Raw genomic sequence first — 17,225 nt, forward strand, 5'->3', positions numbered from 1 at the left:
TTTACAACTTTCAACCAATAGTTGCACCAGAATCTCCCGCTTCAAAGAACCTTCTTTGCAACCAACTATTTACATGTTTGCACAAAGCTACAGACATAACACCCCTTACCCCCCAGTTGATGTTATTTGTTGACATAATCTCTCAAGTATTTGGGTGGCCTATGGACCCTAGATGGATATCTGTTGGATTGATTACTTACGTCAACGCTAACTGATTGTCTGCTTGGCTGGCTTACATTAATGGGTCTGGACTCATGACTTACTGGCTCAGATGCTTCTCTGCTGACAGATTGTGATTGTTGTTGTGTTTGATATTGATGCTCAGCTATTGCCGGCCTGCACGTAGAGGACAGCTCCCAGTCAATTTGACCCTGTTGTGTATTAGCAGTGGACACACTGGTTTGAATTTCTGCTTCCCCACTAACTGACAGGTTGTTATGATTAAGCCAAGATGCAGTGTCCCCCCCGAGTACACTTTGACCCCCATCAACTGGCACGCTTCCAATAGTTCTCTTCCTTAACTGATCGATATGTCTTTTACTTAATCTATTCCCTTCCCCCTCAATGGTGTAAGACAAGGGCCCCATTATGTCAGTGACCACCCCCGGGACCCATTTGTCCCCCTGTCCATAGTTTCTGGCCCAGACTAAGTCTCCAATTTTGAACGATCTGTTTGGAATGTCCGGTTCAGCACTTGAGGGTAGTTTGTCAGGATGTAACCTGTCCAGTTTGGTGGTTAGCCATTTGCCCCACCTCATTTCAGCCGGGCTTTTCCCGGTAGCCGTGCAAGGGGTTGTATGTTGAGTCAGCAAAAAGTCTGCCAGTCTTTGGTGCCAATCGCCACGGATTATTCGCTTCAAGGCGTCTTTGGTGGTTCTCACGTTGCGTTCAGCCAAGCCATTGGTGGACGGGTGGAAGGGTGCTGATGTTGTATGTCTAATCAAGTTGGCCCTGAGGAAATCCTGAAATTCAACAGAGGTGAATTGGGGCCCATTATCTGATACAATTACATCAGGTAACCCATGAGTGGCAAAGAGGCCCCTTAAGACCTGTATAGTTCTACAAGATGTCATTGAACTAACAGGCACTACCTCTAGCCACCTAGAGAAACTGTCCACCACAACTAGAAAGGTTAACCCTTGGAAAGGTCCAGCAAAATCAATATGAATCCTAGACCAAGGATTCCTGGCCAATTCCCACTTATGAGTGTGTGTGTGTGGCAGTTCGGGTCTAGATCGCTGACACAAATAACATCCTGAAACACGTTCTTCAATGTCTTTATCAAGTCCTGGCCACCATAAGTGACTTCTAGCTAGAGCCTTCATACGTACTATTCCTGGGTGACCGTCATGTAATTCTGATAAAACTGTAGATCTGTGGATTTCAGGAATGACCACACGGTTGCCCCACAGAATACATCCCAAATGGGCTGATAGTTCATCCTTCCTCCTAAAATAATGGCATCCGGATTAGTACTTGGCCAGCCACTAAGGACCCAGGCCATGATCCTTTTGAGGATATAGTCATTATTGGTGGCCTCAGCTATATCTTTAGCCGTTAAGGGGCATTCAGGAATTTCCTGTAAAGACATAATTTGTCCCACTGGAGCAGGGTCCTCCTCTGTGATGTCTAAGGGCAATCTGCTAAGGGCATCTGCATGTCCCATTTCCTTACCTGGTCTATGTTGAAGTGAGAATGAATATGCTGAGAGGAAAATTGACCACCTCAGCATTCTGGGCGACATTATTTGGGGTGTCTGTTTATCAGTGGTAAACAGTCCCAATAATGGTTTGTGGTCAGTGAGTATGGTAAAGTTCCTACCATAAAGGTAATCATGGAACTTTTTAACTCCTGCCACAATTGCTAATGCTTCCCTATCAATCTGTGCATAATTCCGTTCAGCTTTAGTAAGCGTCCTGGAATAGTATGCAATTGGCTTTTGAATACCATGACTATCCAAGTGGCTGATAACAGCCCCCACACCATAAGGTGAAGCATCGCAAGCTAAATAAATTGGTTTATTTTCAATAAAATGGGTTACTGTGGATTGGCTTGAAAGAATATTTTTTAATGTTTGAAAGCTGACTCTATGTTTATCACGCCACTGCCATGGGGTTTTTTTTATCTAAAAGTCTATGTAGTGGTTCTGCTATGGCAGCTTTATGTGGCACGAATGTGTGGTAAAAGTTAACTAATCCTAGAAAGGCTTGTAATTCAGCCTTGTTTTTTGGTTCTGGTGCCAATTTAATTGCCTTGATTTTATCAGGAGTAGGATGAATTCCATTTTTATCTATCCTAAATCCTAAAAATTCTGTGGATTTAACCCCAATACAGCATTTCTCCTTTTTTAATTTAAGTCCAGCCCTCCTAAACCTTTCCAATACCTGTTCCAGACGCTCAGCTAATATCTCTTCATTTCTTCCAGCTATTAGAACATCATCAAAATAAGGGCATACACCAGGTATGCCCTTTAAGGTCCTCTCCATCACCTCCTGGAAGATGCCTGGAGCTGCTGCAATACCAAATTGCAGTCTGTGGACTCGGAACGCCCCCTTGTGGGTAACTATAGTTTGAGCTTCAGCAGCCTCTCTGGAAACAGTTAATTGCAAATACGCCTGCGCCAAGTCTAACTTGGCAAATATGGCGCCGTCCTGTATCGTGGCGAGGACCTGCTTCACCGTCGGGACCGGGTAAGCATGCTTTTTCATTCCAAGGTTCAGGGTGGCTTTGTAATCAGCGCAGATCCTCACATCCCCATTAGGTTTAAGGGGTGTGACGATCGGCGTTTCCCACAAACCACCCTCGACTGGTTCTAGGACGCCTTGGCCTACAAGCTTATCGAGCTCGGCCTCGATTTTTTGCTTAAGGGCAAAAGGCACCCTTTGGGCCTTAAGCCTGATGGGTTTAACCGACGGGTCTAAGTTAAAATTAATTGGGGCCCCCTTATATTTACCTAAAGACCCATCGAATACGTCTGCGAATTCATCGCAGACTGATTCGAGGGTCTTATTTTTAATAACTGTATTTATTCCCCCTATCCAAATTCCCAGGGCAGGGAACCAGTTAAGGCCTATTAAACTAGTTCTATGGCCTTCTGTAACTATTAAATCTAATGCTCCCTTAAACCCCTTATATTTAACACTAAGGGTAATTTTTCCCTTAATTTTTATTGGGGTTTTTTGGAAGTCGGTCAATTGGATTTTGGTTGAATTAAGGGGAATTTTCCTGCCACTTTTTAGTTCAATCATTTTAAGGGTTTCACTGGAAATTATGGACACTGAGGCCCCAGAATCAATTTCCATTTTGCAAGGAATTCCTTGCAATTGGACTATAATTTTTAATTTTTCTCCCACAATATTGTTAAATTTTTCCTTTCTACGGTGATTGACTCACGCCACCACCCCACGGTTCAGGAATTTAGCCCTTGGTCTAGGGGTCTCTTTGCCACTATAGTAAGGGGTTACCTTACCTTCGGGCCAAACGTCGACTTCGTGTAAGCGATTGTCGCGTGCACGACCCCTGCAAATGGCTTGAATGTGGCCGGTCTTCCCGCACAATCTGCATCGGGCAGTACGGAATCTGCAAGTTGCCCGGGGATGATTGCCCCCACAGCTGCCGCATCTATTGTCGTTGTCGCGCGGTCTCGTTGCAGTGTCTCTCTGTTGTCGTTGGGTTGTCGTTGTTTGTCGTTGCGGTGTTGTAGTTTGGAATCGGCGGCTCAGTTCAGGCCCGTCGCTTCGGGATGGTTTTGCCGCCATTTTTCCAAACCGTCTGGTGACTTCGGCGATGTCAGCTTCCCATTGCTGGTCCACCTCCCCGCAGTCCACAAGGCCTTCTTGATTAATTTCGGCAGACGCAGCCATGCTATTTCGGGGGGGGGGTCACGATACCCGGTGGATTCATAAGTCAAGAGTTCGTCCAGTACTTCTTGCAAGTCGCCGGTGGGCTTAGCGATAATTCTGTTTTGTAGTTGCTCATCTCGCAAGCCCAGCACCACTCTGTCCCGGATTCTTATCTCTAAATTGTCATACTTGCAACGTACTGCTGCTTCTCTGACTGCAGCAACGAATCTTTGGATCGACTCGCCCGGTCTCTGATTCCTTTTTTCGAAAATGCGTCGCCAAAAGAGTTCTGACCTCCTTGGCGTGAAATGCACTTTTAATTTGGCCAATAGATCGGCATACGGAACGCTTGAAACCGGCTGTGGTTGACAAAGTCCGACAGCGATCCGATACACCGGTGTGCCGCATATAGTTAGTAAAGCAGCCGCCTTTTTTCGGTCATCAGTTATACCGTTAACAAGTAAAAACCCTTCGACCTGTCCCACATATTCTTCCCAGTCCTCTGGGAAGTTTGGGTCGAATTCTTTTAAAGACCCGATTTGCGCCATTTGGAGGATTGTTGATTCCGCCGCGGCCGCTTGTGGTTGACTGTGACTTCTTTTCAAATTTGCCGCCTACGTGCAGCTGTTCCGACAATCCTTCTCTGGTCCGCCGTCTATCCCACCTTCGTCGCCAGTTGTTTAGTTCAGGTAGACAATGACTCAGAGAGGTTAACAGCGAAAAGAGTTTATTCAATACACATATGTCAACTGGCAACTGTCAAAATGTCTCAGGCTTTTATACTAGAGCTGTTTAAACTGTATCCAATCACAAGTCTCTATTTTCCCGTTTTTACAACTTTCAACCAATAGTTGCACCAGAATCTCCCGCTTCAAAGAACCTTCTTTGCAACCAACTATTTACATGTTTGCACAAAGCTACAGACATAACATCAGCCTTATGAATCTTAGATTAGACCAGGGGTAGACAACCTTGGCTTTTTTATGAATCTTAGATTAGACCAGGGGTAGACAACCTTGGCTTTTTTATGACATGTGGACTTCAACTCCCAGAATACCTGAGCCAGCCATGCTGAGGGGAAAGGGAGAGGTTTCCATGCTGAGCCATCAACTCATGCTTTCTCCCAAAGTCACAGATAGAAGCATATAGTTCAGCTTCAGACATTGTATATAGGCCTGTTGGGACATTCGTTTGATCTTACATCCATGTACAAATTGGGAGGTCTGTGCAGGCTCAGGAATTCTGGGAGTTGAAGTCCACGAGTCATAAAAGGGCCAAGGTTGCCTACCCCTGGATTAGACTGAATCGCAGCATCCCAGGGATCCTTTGTGCAGTGCTTCCCAGACCTGGGTAAATTACAGGTAGCCCCCAATGATTACTGAGCCCAAAATTTCCATTGCTAAGGAAGACAGGTGTTAAGTGAGTTTTGCCCCACTTTACAACCTTTCTTGCCACAGTTGCTAAGTGAATCTTTAGAGTTGTTCAGTTAGTAACACGGTTGTTAAGGGAATCTGGCTTCCCCATTGTCTTTGCTTGTCAGAAGTTCGCAAAACATGATCACATGACTGCAGGACACTGGAACTGTCATAAATGTGAGTTGCCAAGTGTTGCACTGCTGACCGTGGGGATGCTGCAGTGGTAATAAGTACGAAAAACAGTCATTTGTTATTTTTTCAGTGCTGTTGTAACTTTGAACAATCGCAAAACAAATGGTTGTAAATCGAAGACTACCTGTACCAGTAAACTACTACCTGTATTGGGTAAAAGTGGTTTTTCTTTGGGTGACTACACATGAACCCATTAACGGCTATGCAGAGCAAATAATCCAGCATAGGCGAAGCGGTCAATGCAAAATGTTATTTGAAGAGAAGGAGGAGCTGTTGGAGTCTTCCTGGCTAATAGTTCACAATGAATATCCCGTAGTAGCTGAGGAGGCTGTGATGCAATTATTGCCATTTCCAACTTAGTCCTCAACTTAAGACCATTTGCTTAGCGATTATTCAAAGTTCTGTTGATGTTGAAAAAAGTCTGGTCTTTGCACTTACACTGTTGCAGTTTCCTCACAGTCATATGAGCGTGATCTGGGTGCTTGGTACTTTATAATGGTTGCAGCATCCCAGAGTGACATGATCGCCATCGCCGACCTGGTCACCCAAAACCTTGTCAATGTTTGCTGTGCTCTGGAAACGTACACAGAAGCAAATTTACACCCACAGCCACATTGGTGCAAAAATAATGAATAAACATATGTGCACACAAGATGTATGCATATCCAGAATATTCTTGCCAGCATTGTTGCCTTATATCCCTTCTGTCCCTGATTTATGCTGGTGCACCAAAAGGCCCACGGAATCCACATCCAGCAAAAATGGAGCTGGTTGCAGAAGGACGACAATCTCCCTAAACTGAAGTCCCAGCCCAGACCCCCAAGGGTTTCAGAGTCAGTTCCAAAGTGGTGTCCTTCCGGGATGGTTGGGTACAATGGAATCTGTAAGAAACTAGCACTTCATGGACTGTACGTCGGAAAGTCTTGCTGACAAAGCAGTAAAGGAAGAAGTTGATGGAGGTATTGAGCATGGCTACCATGTTGGCCACATCCAAGGCCAGATGTACTCGCCAGTCCTGATTGACCGATGCCACGTAGAGGTGGTAGATCATGACAAATGTCCGTGGAGCCCAGAGGACAATGAACACAGTGGTGATGGCCAACAAGATGGCCATCGTTCTGCTGAGGCGGCGGTTGGGATTTCCTGATCGCTTGAGCTTGCAGATGATCACAGAGTTTGTCAGCAGAAAGACAGTGCAGGGAATGAAGTAGATGATGAAGCAATGAAGCCACTTCAAGACTTTGTCCATCGTGGTGGGTGGGTAGACATCATGCCAAACATCTAGCCACCAGTAGAAAGGAACTCCAGTAGCCAATGAGACGGCAAACATGGCACCAATTATCTTCTGGGTGCGTTCTGGGTAGGAGATAGCCCTGTACTGCAGGGGATGGCAAAGGGCCACATAACGGTCCATAGTCAACAGTACCGTCACCCAGATGGAGGCGTGATTGGCCGTGAACTGTAAGATGTTGATTGCATGGGCAAAGGCACCTGGAACGTCACGAGACAAGATGGCTGCCTGCACAATGAAGCCAGCAAAGACCACAAAGACTTGAGTGAGGATGTCAGAAGCGGTGAGGGCCAAGAGGTAGCAGTAGGAGGATTTCTGAGTACGAGCAGCAAGACGGGAAAGTGCAGCGGCAGCTAAGACGTTAACTTGAACAAGGAAGAAAAGATAACAAAGGGGTAGTAAAAATTTTTCTGTAGATAGATAAGGAGTTTAAAAGTGCTTTAGGATGAATTAGTATTTGTATGCATAGCTGTGACTAATATTCGGTTTCTGTAAAACTGAATCAGATGGCCTCTCTTTAGCTTATTTGTCCTTGTCAAGGTAAAATAAGGCTGGGAAAGATAACAAACAACTATGGATGTGAGCCACAGGACCCCAGAAGGAGGACTAGATAGACAGTAATTCAGTGGTGGGATTCAAATCTGCGAACAGCCGGTTCTTTGTGTGGATGCCGCTTCTGGAAGTCCATTCCAGGCCTGGGCCACAAGAAATTAGCTACCGGTTGTGCCGAACTGGTCCGAACTGGCTGACTCCCACCACTGCAGTAATTGTAATAAATGCATTTGGGGCTCACTGCCTTTACTGTTGCAAATCTTGTACATCTCTCTCTCTCTCTCTCTCTCTCTCTCTCTCTCTCTCTCTCTCTCTCTCTCTCTCTCCCTCCCTCCCTCCCTCCCTCCCTCCCTCCCTCCTTCCCTTTACTATCCAAGAAACTTGGAATGGGTTTTTTTTCTTTTTGAGATGTTTGCTCTAGTCCCATTCCTTCGGTGAAGTCAACTGCCTCTTATCTGACCAATCCCGTTTGCAGTTCTTCCTCCTCCTGTCTCCTATTATCTCTCAAGAATTCTTACATCCAAATAACAGAATAACAGAATTGGAAGGGACCTCGGAGGTCTTCTAGTCCAACCCCCTGCCCAGGCAGGAGACTCTACTATACCATTCCAGACAAAGTGTTGTCCAGTCTCTTGAAAACCTCCCAGTGTTGGAGTACCCACAACCTCTAGAAGCAAGCTGTTCCAGTGATTAATGGAATGGTTTGTCTCCAGAAGTTGTGGGTGCTCCGATAAAAACACTAATGGAGTTGTGGGACAACTCTCTGAGCCAATTAACCTAGTTTCCCTTTGCAGGGACTCATAAAACTGCCTGGATGGAGGCCCATCAATATTCTCCACATCTTTGTGAGATGATAGCGCCCTCTGGTGCTCATCTTCAAATTAACACTATAATGGGCACATAGCAGTAAAAGTTGTTCCTAATAAACCTTCCCTCTCACCTTCCTATGGTCATGCTTTCTTTCTTTCTTTCTTTCTTTCTTTCTTTCTTTCTTTCTTTCTTTCTTTCTTTCTTTCTTTCTTTCTTTCTTTCTTTCTTTCTTTCTTTCTTTCTTTCTTTCTTTCTTTCTTTCTTGTTTGCTTGCTTGCTTGCTTGCTTGCTTGCTTGCTTGCTTGCTTGCTTTTTAAAAAAATCCTGACAGTGCATTAAAATGTTGGGATAAAAAACAAAGTTGGATTTCCCTTTGCTAAAAAATATCAGCAGATATCGGAGAACATACTGATCTCTTGCACTGAATTGGCTACTGGAATGACTGGGTGGCCTCCAAAGTCTGGGATGTAACATTTCATGATATTTTTTTTTACTAATGTTGATGAGCATATAGGAAGTAAACAAATATTCTGTTGGAAGGATTTTGATGAAAACACACCAAAAGGTTGGTAGAAGTTAGGATGACTATGGGATCGTAATTAAAGCGTTGGACCAAATCCCAGAGAGATCTAGAATCTAGACTATCCATTTTCTCCTGACAGCCACTAGAGATAGATCCTTCTTGGTGGGACCATTTTTTCTTGGCAGTCTTTCTCACAAAAAAAAATATATGTTAGGGTCCCTCCTTCTGTAAACTTTTAAAATGTGATTTGGTTTCTGGAGTGTATTCGCTTGAGTTGATATGGTGGAGTTTTTATTGTGCTCTTTTGCACATTTTTCCCCCTATGTGTCAACTTGGCAGTACTACTCCAGACAGTTAAATAAATAACCATAAAATCAATCAACTACAAATTGTTGATGCTGCTGCTTCTCTTCCTCCGACCTGCTGGAAGGACACATGAAAACATCTCACTGATACACTTATGGAGCTGTTTGATCTCTTGTTTTTTGTCTTACCCGGCAAACCCACACACAGCAGGATGCAGTAGTAGAGGAGAGCCCCTATGCTAACCAAGCAGGGTGATATCTCCTTTTCATCTGGGTCCTTGGCATTGCTTCCCCAAGCCAGGTCACTTTTGTTCATCTTCTCCCAGCGCCTTCCAGCTACAAGGAGACCAAGGACAATGGAGTTAAAAGATACAATAGAATCCTTGCTTATAATAGCAGAAATCTCACCAACCCTGGACCGTTGGCTGCAGGAAATTGTTCTTTGTAGTAAAACAGCGGTACCACAGAATGAATCAATATAGCTATGAAGGCAATGATTGATTACATTTGACCCACATATTTCCCCATGGCTGTCATTATCCTGGCAATTCTGTATCTTTCAATTGAGAAAAGTTTTCCCCTCAGTGTGTATGTAAAGAAAGAATCGCTGATTTACAATGAAGCTTCTAAAGGAAGGTCAAAAGCAAATTTGTCTTCTTTCCACCAAAATGTTCAACTTCTGCTCCTCTTCTGTTAAGTTTCTTAGGTGTGAGAAACAAAAACACTTACAGATGTATAGCTAAAGGACAAAATTATAATGCATCCTCCAAAATTTGGGATCAGAGTCATCATTAAGAGGTTAGTGAATGTTAAGTTATATCTGTCGGGCAGTTAGCAAGCTGCCCAAGGATGTGAACAAATGCCAATATGGTGGGTATGGTGGAAATAAAATTAAATACAAGAGGCATTCAACTAACTCTGAGATATATTCTATTCCATTTTACTCCTTCCTTCCTTCCTTCCTTCCTTCCTTCCTTCCTTCCTTCCTTCCTTCCTTCCTTCCTGTGATTATTTTATTAGCTATGATGCTGCAATGAGTTCCCTTCATCAACAGAAGATTTGGGCGAAATAGCCTCTGAGTTTCCTTCAGTTAGAATGATTCTATTTCTCTATCTGGATTGACAGAGTGAGACCTAGCAGAATTTCTAGAGGGTTTTGGGATGCATCATTCCCCTCTGTTCCCCTCTTTCCTAGTAAGTATCAACTTTCTATCCATCTGGCTCCTGAAGTTGGTAGAAATGAGCAAAGTAATGCCATGGCTCAGGTTTATTCTAGGAAACTCCATCCTTCTTCCTCTTGCTAGATCAGGCTAGGCAGTCCAGTCCAGTTCATTACTTCCCATCTCCTTGCAGATGCAATCTGGTTGAATCTTACCTTGAGGCTTTGGCTGGGGAAATTGCTGTCCTTTATTTGCCAGCTTTGCAAGTGGTCCTTGCTGCTTCTCCCTAGATGATGTCTGAAGGTCCTCCTCCAACACCACCACCACCTCCTCCTCCTCCTCCTCCTCCTCCTCCTCCTCCTCCTCCTCCTCCTCCTCCTCCTCCTCCTCCTCCTCTGCAAGGCTGTTGTAAGGACCCAGAGAGAAAAGAAAGAGAAAACTCAGGGAGAGAAATGGGAAAGAGGCTGAGCAAGCTGTTAGATTCAAGCTCTTGCAAAAGGAGGGGGGAGGAGGAGCAGTGGCAGGTGTACACTTGTCTGTGACAGACCTAGGAGGGGGTGGAGAAGCAGGCTGGTCTGGATCAGCACAGATGGAGGCAGAGGGGTGGGGAGCCTGTCAGCTACTTCCGTTTATGCTATACGGGTGCAGAAATAGTATCTCAAACCATAGAAGTCCTTAAGAACTTCTGCCAGAATCCAAGAGGCTAAAGGCTTCTTCAGACCCTGAGATGCCCATTTGCCTAGAAACCGGTGCCCACTGATATTGCCCAGCAGTGGATGTTCCACAGCGAGGCTTCTTACCTTTGAACTTACCTGTAGCAATCATGCGGGTATAATCAAAGTGGTGGACACTGAGCTTGGAGAGAATGATTGAAAAGAGGCTGAGATTGCTAAAAGCAGTAGGTTGCTTGGCTCTTGTTCTGCTGACAGTTTGTCTCAGGATCAGCCATTGGGGTGTTTAAAAAAAATAAAGTTACTGTGGTGCGGCTGCAATGATGTGATCAAAGCTGCCATCTTGACTTTTTTTTTTTGGATTCCTCTGGCATCTCTGATGTCAATCCTTACTCCCTAAAGTGTGTTTTCCTCTCAACCGAGAGCTTCATGTGCATTTCTGTAACGCATAGTCTTCTTTTACATCCCCTCCTTTTTTTCCTCTCCCAAAGCCAAATATTTTAGGATGCCTTTGCTTGGAAATGGACTCAGAGTGGGAAGTTGAAGAGCCTTCAGGCTGGGGCATGCATGGCAGCGATGCTCCTCCAGGAACCCTGACCAAACTAGTCACTGTTCCAAAAGTATCAGTAGCTTGATGTGGATCTGGAAAGAGACAACAGCCAGTGCAGATGGACAAGCTCAAGCTTAATGTGTTTGGATAGGTAGGTCCCACTAAACAGCTTAGCTCTCCTGGTTTTGATTAACTGAAACTTTTGGACAATGTTCAAAAGCAGTCCCAGATATACTACAGATCATCGAACCAAGCAGGTGGTTAACAGAATGTGAATAATTGTTGCAAATCTTTTTTGTTTAAGAACATCAGCCAGCCCGTCGATCAAACTTTGGTTCTTCTAGTCATCACGAGAGATCTGAAAAGAGGGCCACACTGCATGCTTCACTGCTTAGATTGGATCAGGGGGAGGCAATCTTTCTAGGCCTACTGCATTTCTCCCCTAATTTTTTCAATTGTGAAAAGTTTTACATCCAAATATATTTTTTATACTGTTTCCATCTTCCATTAAAATATTAACAGAATCCACAATGGTCTGAGAATCAGGGTCACCACTAGATAATTGACAGTTAAGCTGAGAGGTTGCTGAGGGTGTTGGAGAGCTTGCGGATGAGAGCCCTCAGCCAGGCCCCTCCCACCTGGTTATGATGCAGACCCAGCTGTGTGAGCCTGACAGCGTGGATGAAGATGACCCACAGCTGGCCCTGTTCAAGGACGCCCGACGCAGGAGGCAGTCAATCAGGAGTAAACAGAGGAAGGCAATGGGGCACCTCGGAAGGAGGCAGAGAGAAGCCACGCCCTGAACTGTTTAAAAGGGGAATGCGTGGGAAGGCTGGTTTGCTGAAGGCAACCGTTTGAATAGCTCCTGTTTCATGATTCATGTCTTGTTTTTGCTCTGTTTGCTTTTGTGTCCATAAATTTGGCAGGCTTAGTTCCAGCCTCTTGCCTTCTTGTAAAGGGGTTGTCCCTGCCTTATCTGCAGGGCCAGTAGTAGGCTGGTACAGAACATTATCCTAGAATCAGCACATAGACACTTCACCCCGGACAAGCTCCCCCTATAAAAATCTGCTACTATATCCCATTTCTCTACAGCCTGCTCCTGTTTTGCTTTTAGGAATAAATATTTCTTATTTCCTCACCGCTGTCTGGATCTCATATTTATTTATTTATTTATTCTTGTGCAGCCCCAGCTCAAGTTGGAACCCCAAATTATTCTTCTGACATAACAATTGAGGAATATGGCAATGATGTAATGACAGTAGAAGGGGGAAAGGAGATATTTTAACCATTTACTTCTGCAGTACATTTTTTGGGGGGAGTGTGTGTGTGTGTGCATTGAACTTATTGAAGTCCAGCTGTCGTTGGTGCAAACCTTTTCTCTCCACTTCCAAACCAATAAAAAAATCTCTCACACACCCATGCACACACAAACATGTCCCCTGCAAAAGGAGACAGTGTTAGCAAGTGACTCATTGTGGTTCCTTGTCTCACTGGGCTATTGGTGTGTCCGGGGGAAGAAAAGCACAATCACACTCATAAGCTTCTACTACTTTGGCTTGCCTTGATAAAGTATAGTTCTAGTTATCCTGCCTTATTTCCTGATGTGGTCTACCTTATCTGACTGACAGGCTGACAGATAGAATTGAGCTAGACTCTGGATGATTTGCCCACGCACTTTTCTTTATGGAGTTAAGAAAGTAATTTGCCAAGCCTCTTTCTTGATCTTTGTCCTTCTACTGTGTTGTGAATGTTGCCAGGAGGTAGAGCATATTAGCAGGAGATTTAAAGAACACATCTGGATAGCCTCTGCCTTTCACTTACAAATCCATCACCTGGTTCAAGAACTGCTTCACAACATTAGCTGCTTTGCAAGCCTTGTGAGATGAAGTGGAGAGACAGAGCAAGTTTCCATCTAGGTGTGTTGGTATCTCAGTCCATCTCCCTAATATTAACTTCTCCCAAAGAAGCAAGTTCTTACATCATTTTGGTTCAAAGCAGAAATGCTATGAACTTGTTTATGAGGAGACACAAATGCCATAGATGCTGGAATGTTAGATAAGTATTTGGAAAAGATAAGTTGGAAACCGCTGAGCCAATGACCCTTACTGAATGGCCAATGAGCGCCATGATTCATCTTCTTGCTAATGGCCTTCAGTGGTTACTCTTCATAGTGGCTGATTATTATCTCCGGAATTACAGATGGCCTCCCTTAAATACTACAATAGTCAGTGCTTTTTTTGTAAAAGAAAAAGGTGCCGGAACTCACACATGTCATACAACCTGCCTTGCCTACCCTACAAGGTTCCATCCAAAAAAGGTGCCGGAACTCCGTTCCGAGCGTTCTATGAGGAAAAATGCCCTGACAATAGTTATTTGAGAGCTTCCTGAATGAATCTATTGGGATACTGAATATTGGAGCAGATGGGCCCTTGCCCTGGTTAGTAGAATTTTTCACTGAGATGAGAAGAAAGAATGTTACTAGATGATGCACCACGGAGAAATGGTGCACAAGGAACATAATCAGATAGAGATATTCATTTTTTCCCCATGCAAATTCTGAAATGATTGGTTTTGCCAATTACTGATATGGTCAGCTTGACTGCAGATGGGAAGGGGAATCCATTACTTGAAATATATACTTTCCATCCGCAATCTGTTTTAAATTTGCAACGTTAAAAAATATGGAAGGAGAAAACAAAACAGGAACAAGTCAGGATGCAGTTAGCATATAATTTAGACCCAAGGCTTGATAGAATGGAGCTGAATGAAGCTCTGCAGCCAAAAACCTGAGATGTTGTAGCAACGTTGTCCCCTCATCAGAACTAGTACTCCAAGAAAGACATGAATCTTAAAGAAAAAAAATCTGTTCTGCTACAAGTACTGTAGATCTAGTAAGATCGGGAAGATGTCACCTTTGCTAAAGAATCCAGAAATGGAGCTCTGGGAATTTAGTGAGCAGGCCAGAACCACCTGGGTCCTAAGGACAGTGGCAAGATTGAGACTTGAGATCCTCCATAAGCAACATTTTTAGCACCACCTAGCTTCTGGCCTCTTCTGAAGGCCATTTTATATCTGCCTTTTCTCTTCACTTCATCAGAGAGCTGTGTTGTTACCTGAGTCAATTCTTTAGTCATCAGATGATATTATCAGCTAATGCTGTTGTTATTATTGGCTAATTCCTCTGTTTTACAGATGGCTGCATCTAACATGTGCTCACCTGGCGATTTGAAGCATCCCTTGGCTGCTGGGCTCTCTCTTCTCATCAGCTACGCAGAGAACAACATGAAAGGGACCTAGCATAGGTGCCATACAGCCAGAACAGCCAAGCACATTAAACTCTTAGTAGGAGTCATTTTCCTTTACTATTCACCTAATAAAAATCCTGCAGATTTTAGTTATTCACCAGGTTTGCACTATACCACTGATTAAAGAGGTGGGTGGGGGCAAATGGGTGACATTGTCTGAAAACATATGAGCACGGCCACTGCTTGCCTAACCCAAGGTGTGTCCCCGAGTTCCTTTTTTCTTATTGATCTCAGTAAGAGGAGGCTCCTATGTCTCTTCTTTGTCTATCTGTCCAAAGCTGATCTTCTTTCTCTTGTTTTTCCCTCTCCATTGCTCTGTTTTTCTTCTTGTAGGCTGTGTGCCTTTCCTCATCAAGCTGTTGTTTTTCCGCACCAGTGGCTAAATGAGCCGATCAGCAGATGGACTGCTAAGCGATTAACCTACAAATGGCAGGCAGCACTGAGCACTGTTGCCACTAGTAATATAAGAATCCATATTTGCCTGATTATGGCACACTCACTTAGTGGCAGGTAAAGATAGGTGTGAGGTGACAAATGCAGCTGTACTTGATATCTGAAAGAGCAAAGGAACTACTTTATTTTTGATCTTTGATCCCTTTTCCCCCAGCTGCATTTCATATTTTCAGCTTGAAATGTTTCTTTCTCAAGAGCCAATCTTTCTCTCCTGTTCTTCTCTAAACTTGGAGGTTCCTTCAAAACAGTCTTTCTTTCTTTCTTTCTTTCTTTCTTTCTTTCTTTCTTTCTTTCTTTCTTTCTTTCTTTCTTTCTTTCTTTCCTTCCTTCCTTCCTTCCTTCCCTCCCTCCCTCCCTCCCTCCCTCCCCCCCTCCTTTCCTTCCTGCCTTCCTTCCCCCAAAGATTGCATTCTAGTGGTGCACTTTTTAAAAATATGCACACGAATATACCTATAAAACAGTGTCAGCAATTCAGCAGGCCACAATCAATAATGGGTTGTGACAAGGCCTGTAGGAATAACTTTGATCATGACATGCAAACTACCTTAGATTCTTCATCTCTTTTTAGACGTACCCTTGGTTTTCACAGGCAAGATTGTAGAAGAAGAGCTGAGTTAGTCTACAATTGCTAAAAAAAATAATAATTAGGAGAAACCAAGTACAATAGCACCTTTTCCAAATATTTATTAAAAGGTATGTGCTTTAGTGCGCTGTAGTTCATTTCATCAGATTCATCCCCATTGAATGAAAGATTACAGGTAGTCCTTGATTCAGGACCACATTGAACCTAACATTTACGTTGCTAAGTGAGACTTTTGTTAAGTGAGTCTTGCCCCATTTTGTGACCCCTCTTTCCACAACTGTGAAGTGAATCACTGCAAGGGTTAAGTTAGTAACCTGATTGTTACATGATTCTGGTTTCCCCATTGACTTTGCTTGACAGAAGGTCACAAAAGGGGACTCATGTGACTTCAAGACCCTGCCACTGTTATAAATACGAGTCAGTTGCCAAACATCTGAATGTTGATCACTTGGCCACGGGGATGCTGCGATAGTCATGAGGGTGAAAAATGGATATGAGTCACTTTTTTCAGTGCCGTTGTAACTTTGAACAGTCACTAAATGAACTGTTGTAAGTCAAGGACTGCCCGTATGCTTTTTAATACAATTGTTAGATGGAAAAGGTGCTATCACATCTTAATTTTTAGCCATACCCACCCTATAAATGTAATAATAATAATAATAATAATAATAATAATAATAATAATAATAATAATAATAATAATAATAATTTTATTTATATGCCGCCCTTCTCCCGAAGGACTCAGGGCGGTGAACAGGACAGATATATAAAAAATACAAAAATACAAAAGTTAAAAGAAAATTAAACATATGCCCAACTAAAAACAGTAAATACAGATATTAAAAATGACCATAAAAACCCAACCCATCCCCCTTCAGGCCAGGCCGGCTTGTTCGAATAAGTGTGTCTTCAGATCGTGACGGAAGGAGCGAAGGTCGGGCGCCATCCGGAACTCAACCGGCAACCGATTCCATAGCTCCGGGGCGCCCACAGAGAAGGACCTCCCCCTGGGGGCCACCAATCGACATTCTCTGATTGGTGGCACCCTGAGGAGGCCCTCTCTGTGGGAGCGTACAGGGCGGAGGGAAGTTGATGCCGGCAGCAGGTGCTCCCTGAGGTACTAAGGTGGTACTAAGGTGTAATAAGATGGATTGGCATCTGGCAACTCAATGGCTCAGTGTACTTAATGTCTTCCCAGCAGGTAGCCCAATGTACACAAGTGAGGTTCCCTGCAAACATTATCAGTCCAGGCTCGCCCAGCATAAGAAAGGCCCCTTCATCGCTCCTCTCCCAGTATGAACCATGACAACTGCTGTCATAAGTCTCTCTCCTTGGTTTTAGTTACTAAATCCTTAATATGGAGATTAAAAAAAAGAGGTCTGAGCAGATGACATCAAAAGCAACAATTACTCTGATAGAGATAGGGAACTGGTTTTAATGTGCCGTAGCCAGTCTGGGTAAGCAGAGCCCTCAAGCTTGGACTGAGCTCTCCTTTGCCTTCTGTCTCCAAAAATATTTGTCATTTGAAGTACCGTAATAGCTCTGGATGGTAAGGTGCCTAGAAAGCCCCTAGA

General features: G+C 43.9%; 2 protein-coding genes across 2 annotated transcripts in view; one reads left to right on the forward strand and one right to left on the reverse strand.

Annotated features, from left to right (window-relative positions):
* The window catches only part of GPRC5C (G protein-coupled receptor class C group 5 member C), a 420,745-nt gene that overhangs the window by 34,599 nt on the left and 368,921 nt on the right, over positions 1 to 17,225 (forward strand). The gene's annotated exons all lie outside the window — the stretch shown is intronic.
* Positions 5,909 to 10,914, reverse strand: GPR142 (G protein-coupled receptor 142; the record flags this gene model as incomplete). Its single annotated transcript, XM_083353406.1, is given in 5 exon segments — positions 5,909 to 6,022; positions 6,142 to 6,249; positions 6,252 to 7,105; positions 9,120 to 9,266; positions 10,902 to 10,914. Coding segments are annotated over 5 exon segments (1,236 nt in total).

Source organism: Vipera ursinii (assembly GCF_947247035.1).
Source record: "Vipera ursinii genome assembly, chromosome: 2".
NCBI classification, from domain to species: Eukaryota; Metazoa; Chordata; class Lepidosauria; order Squamata; family Viperidae; genus Vipera; species Vipera ursinii.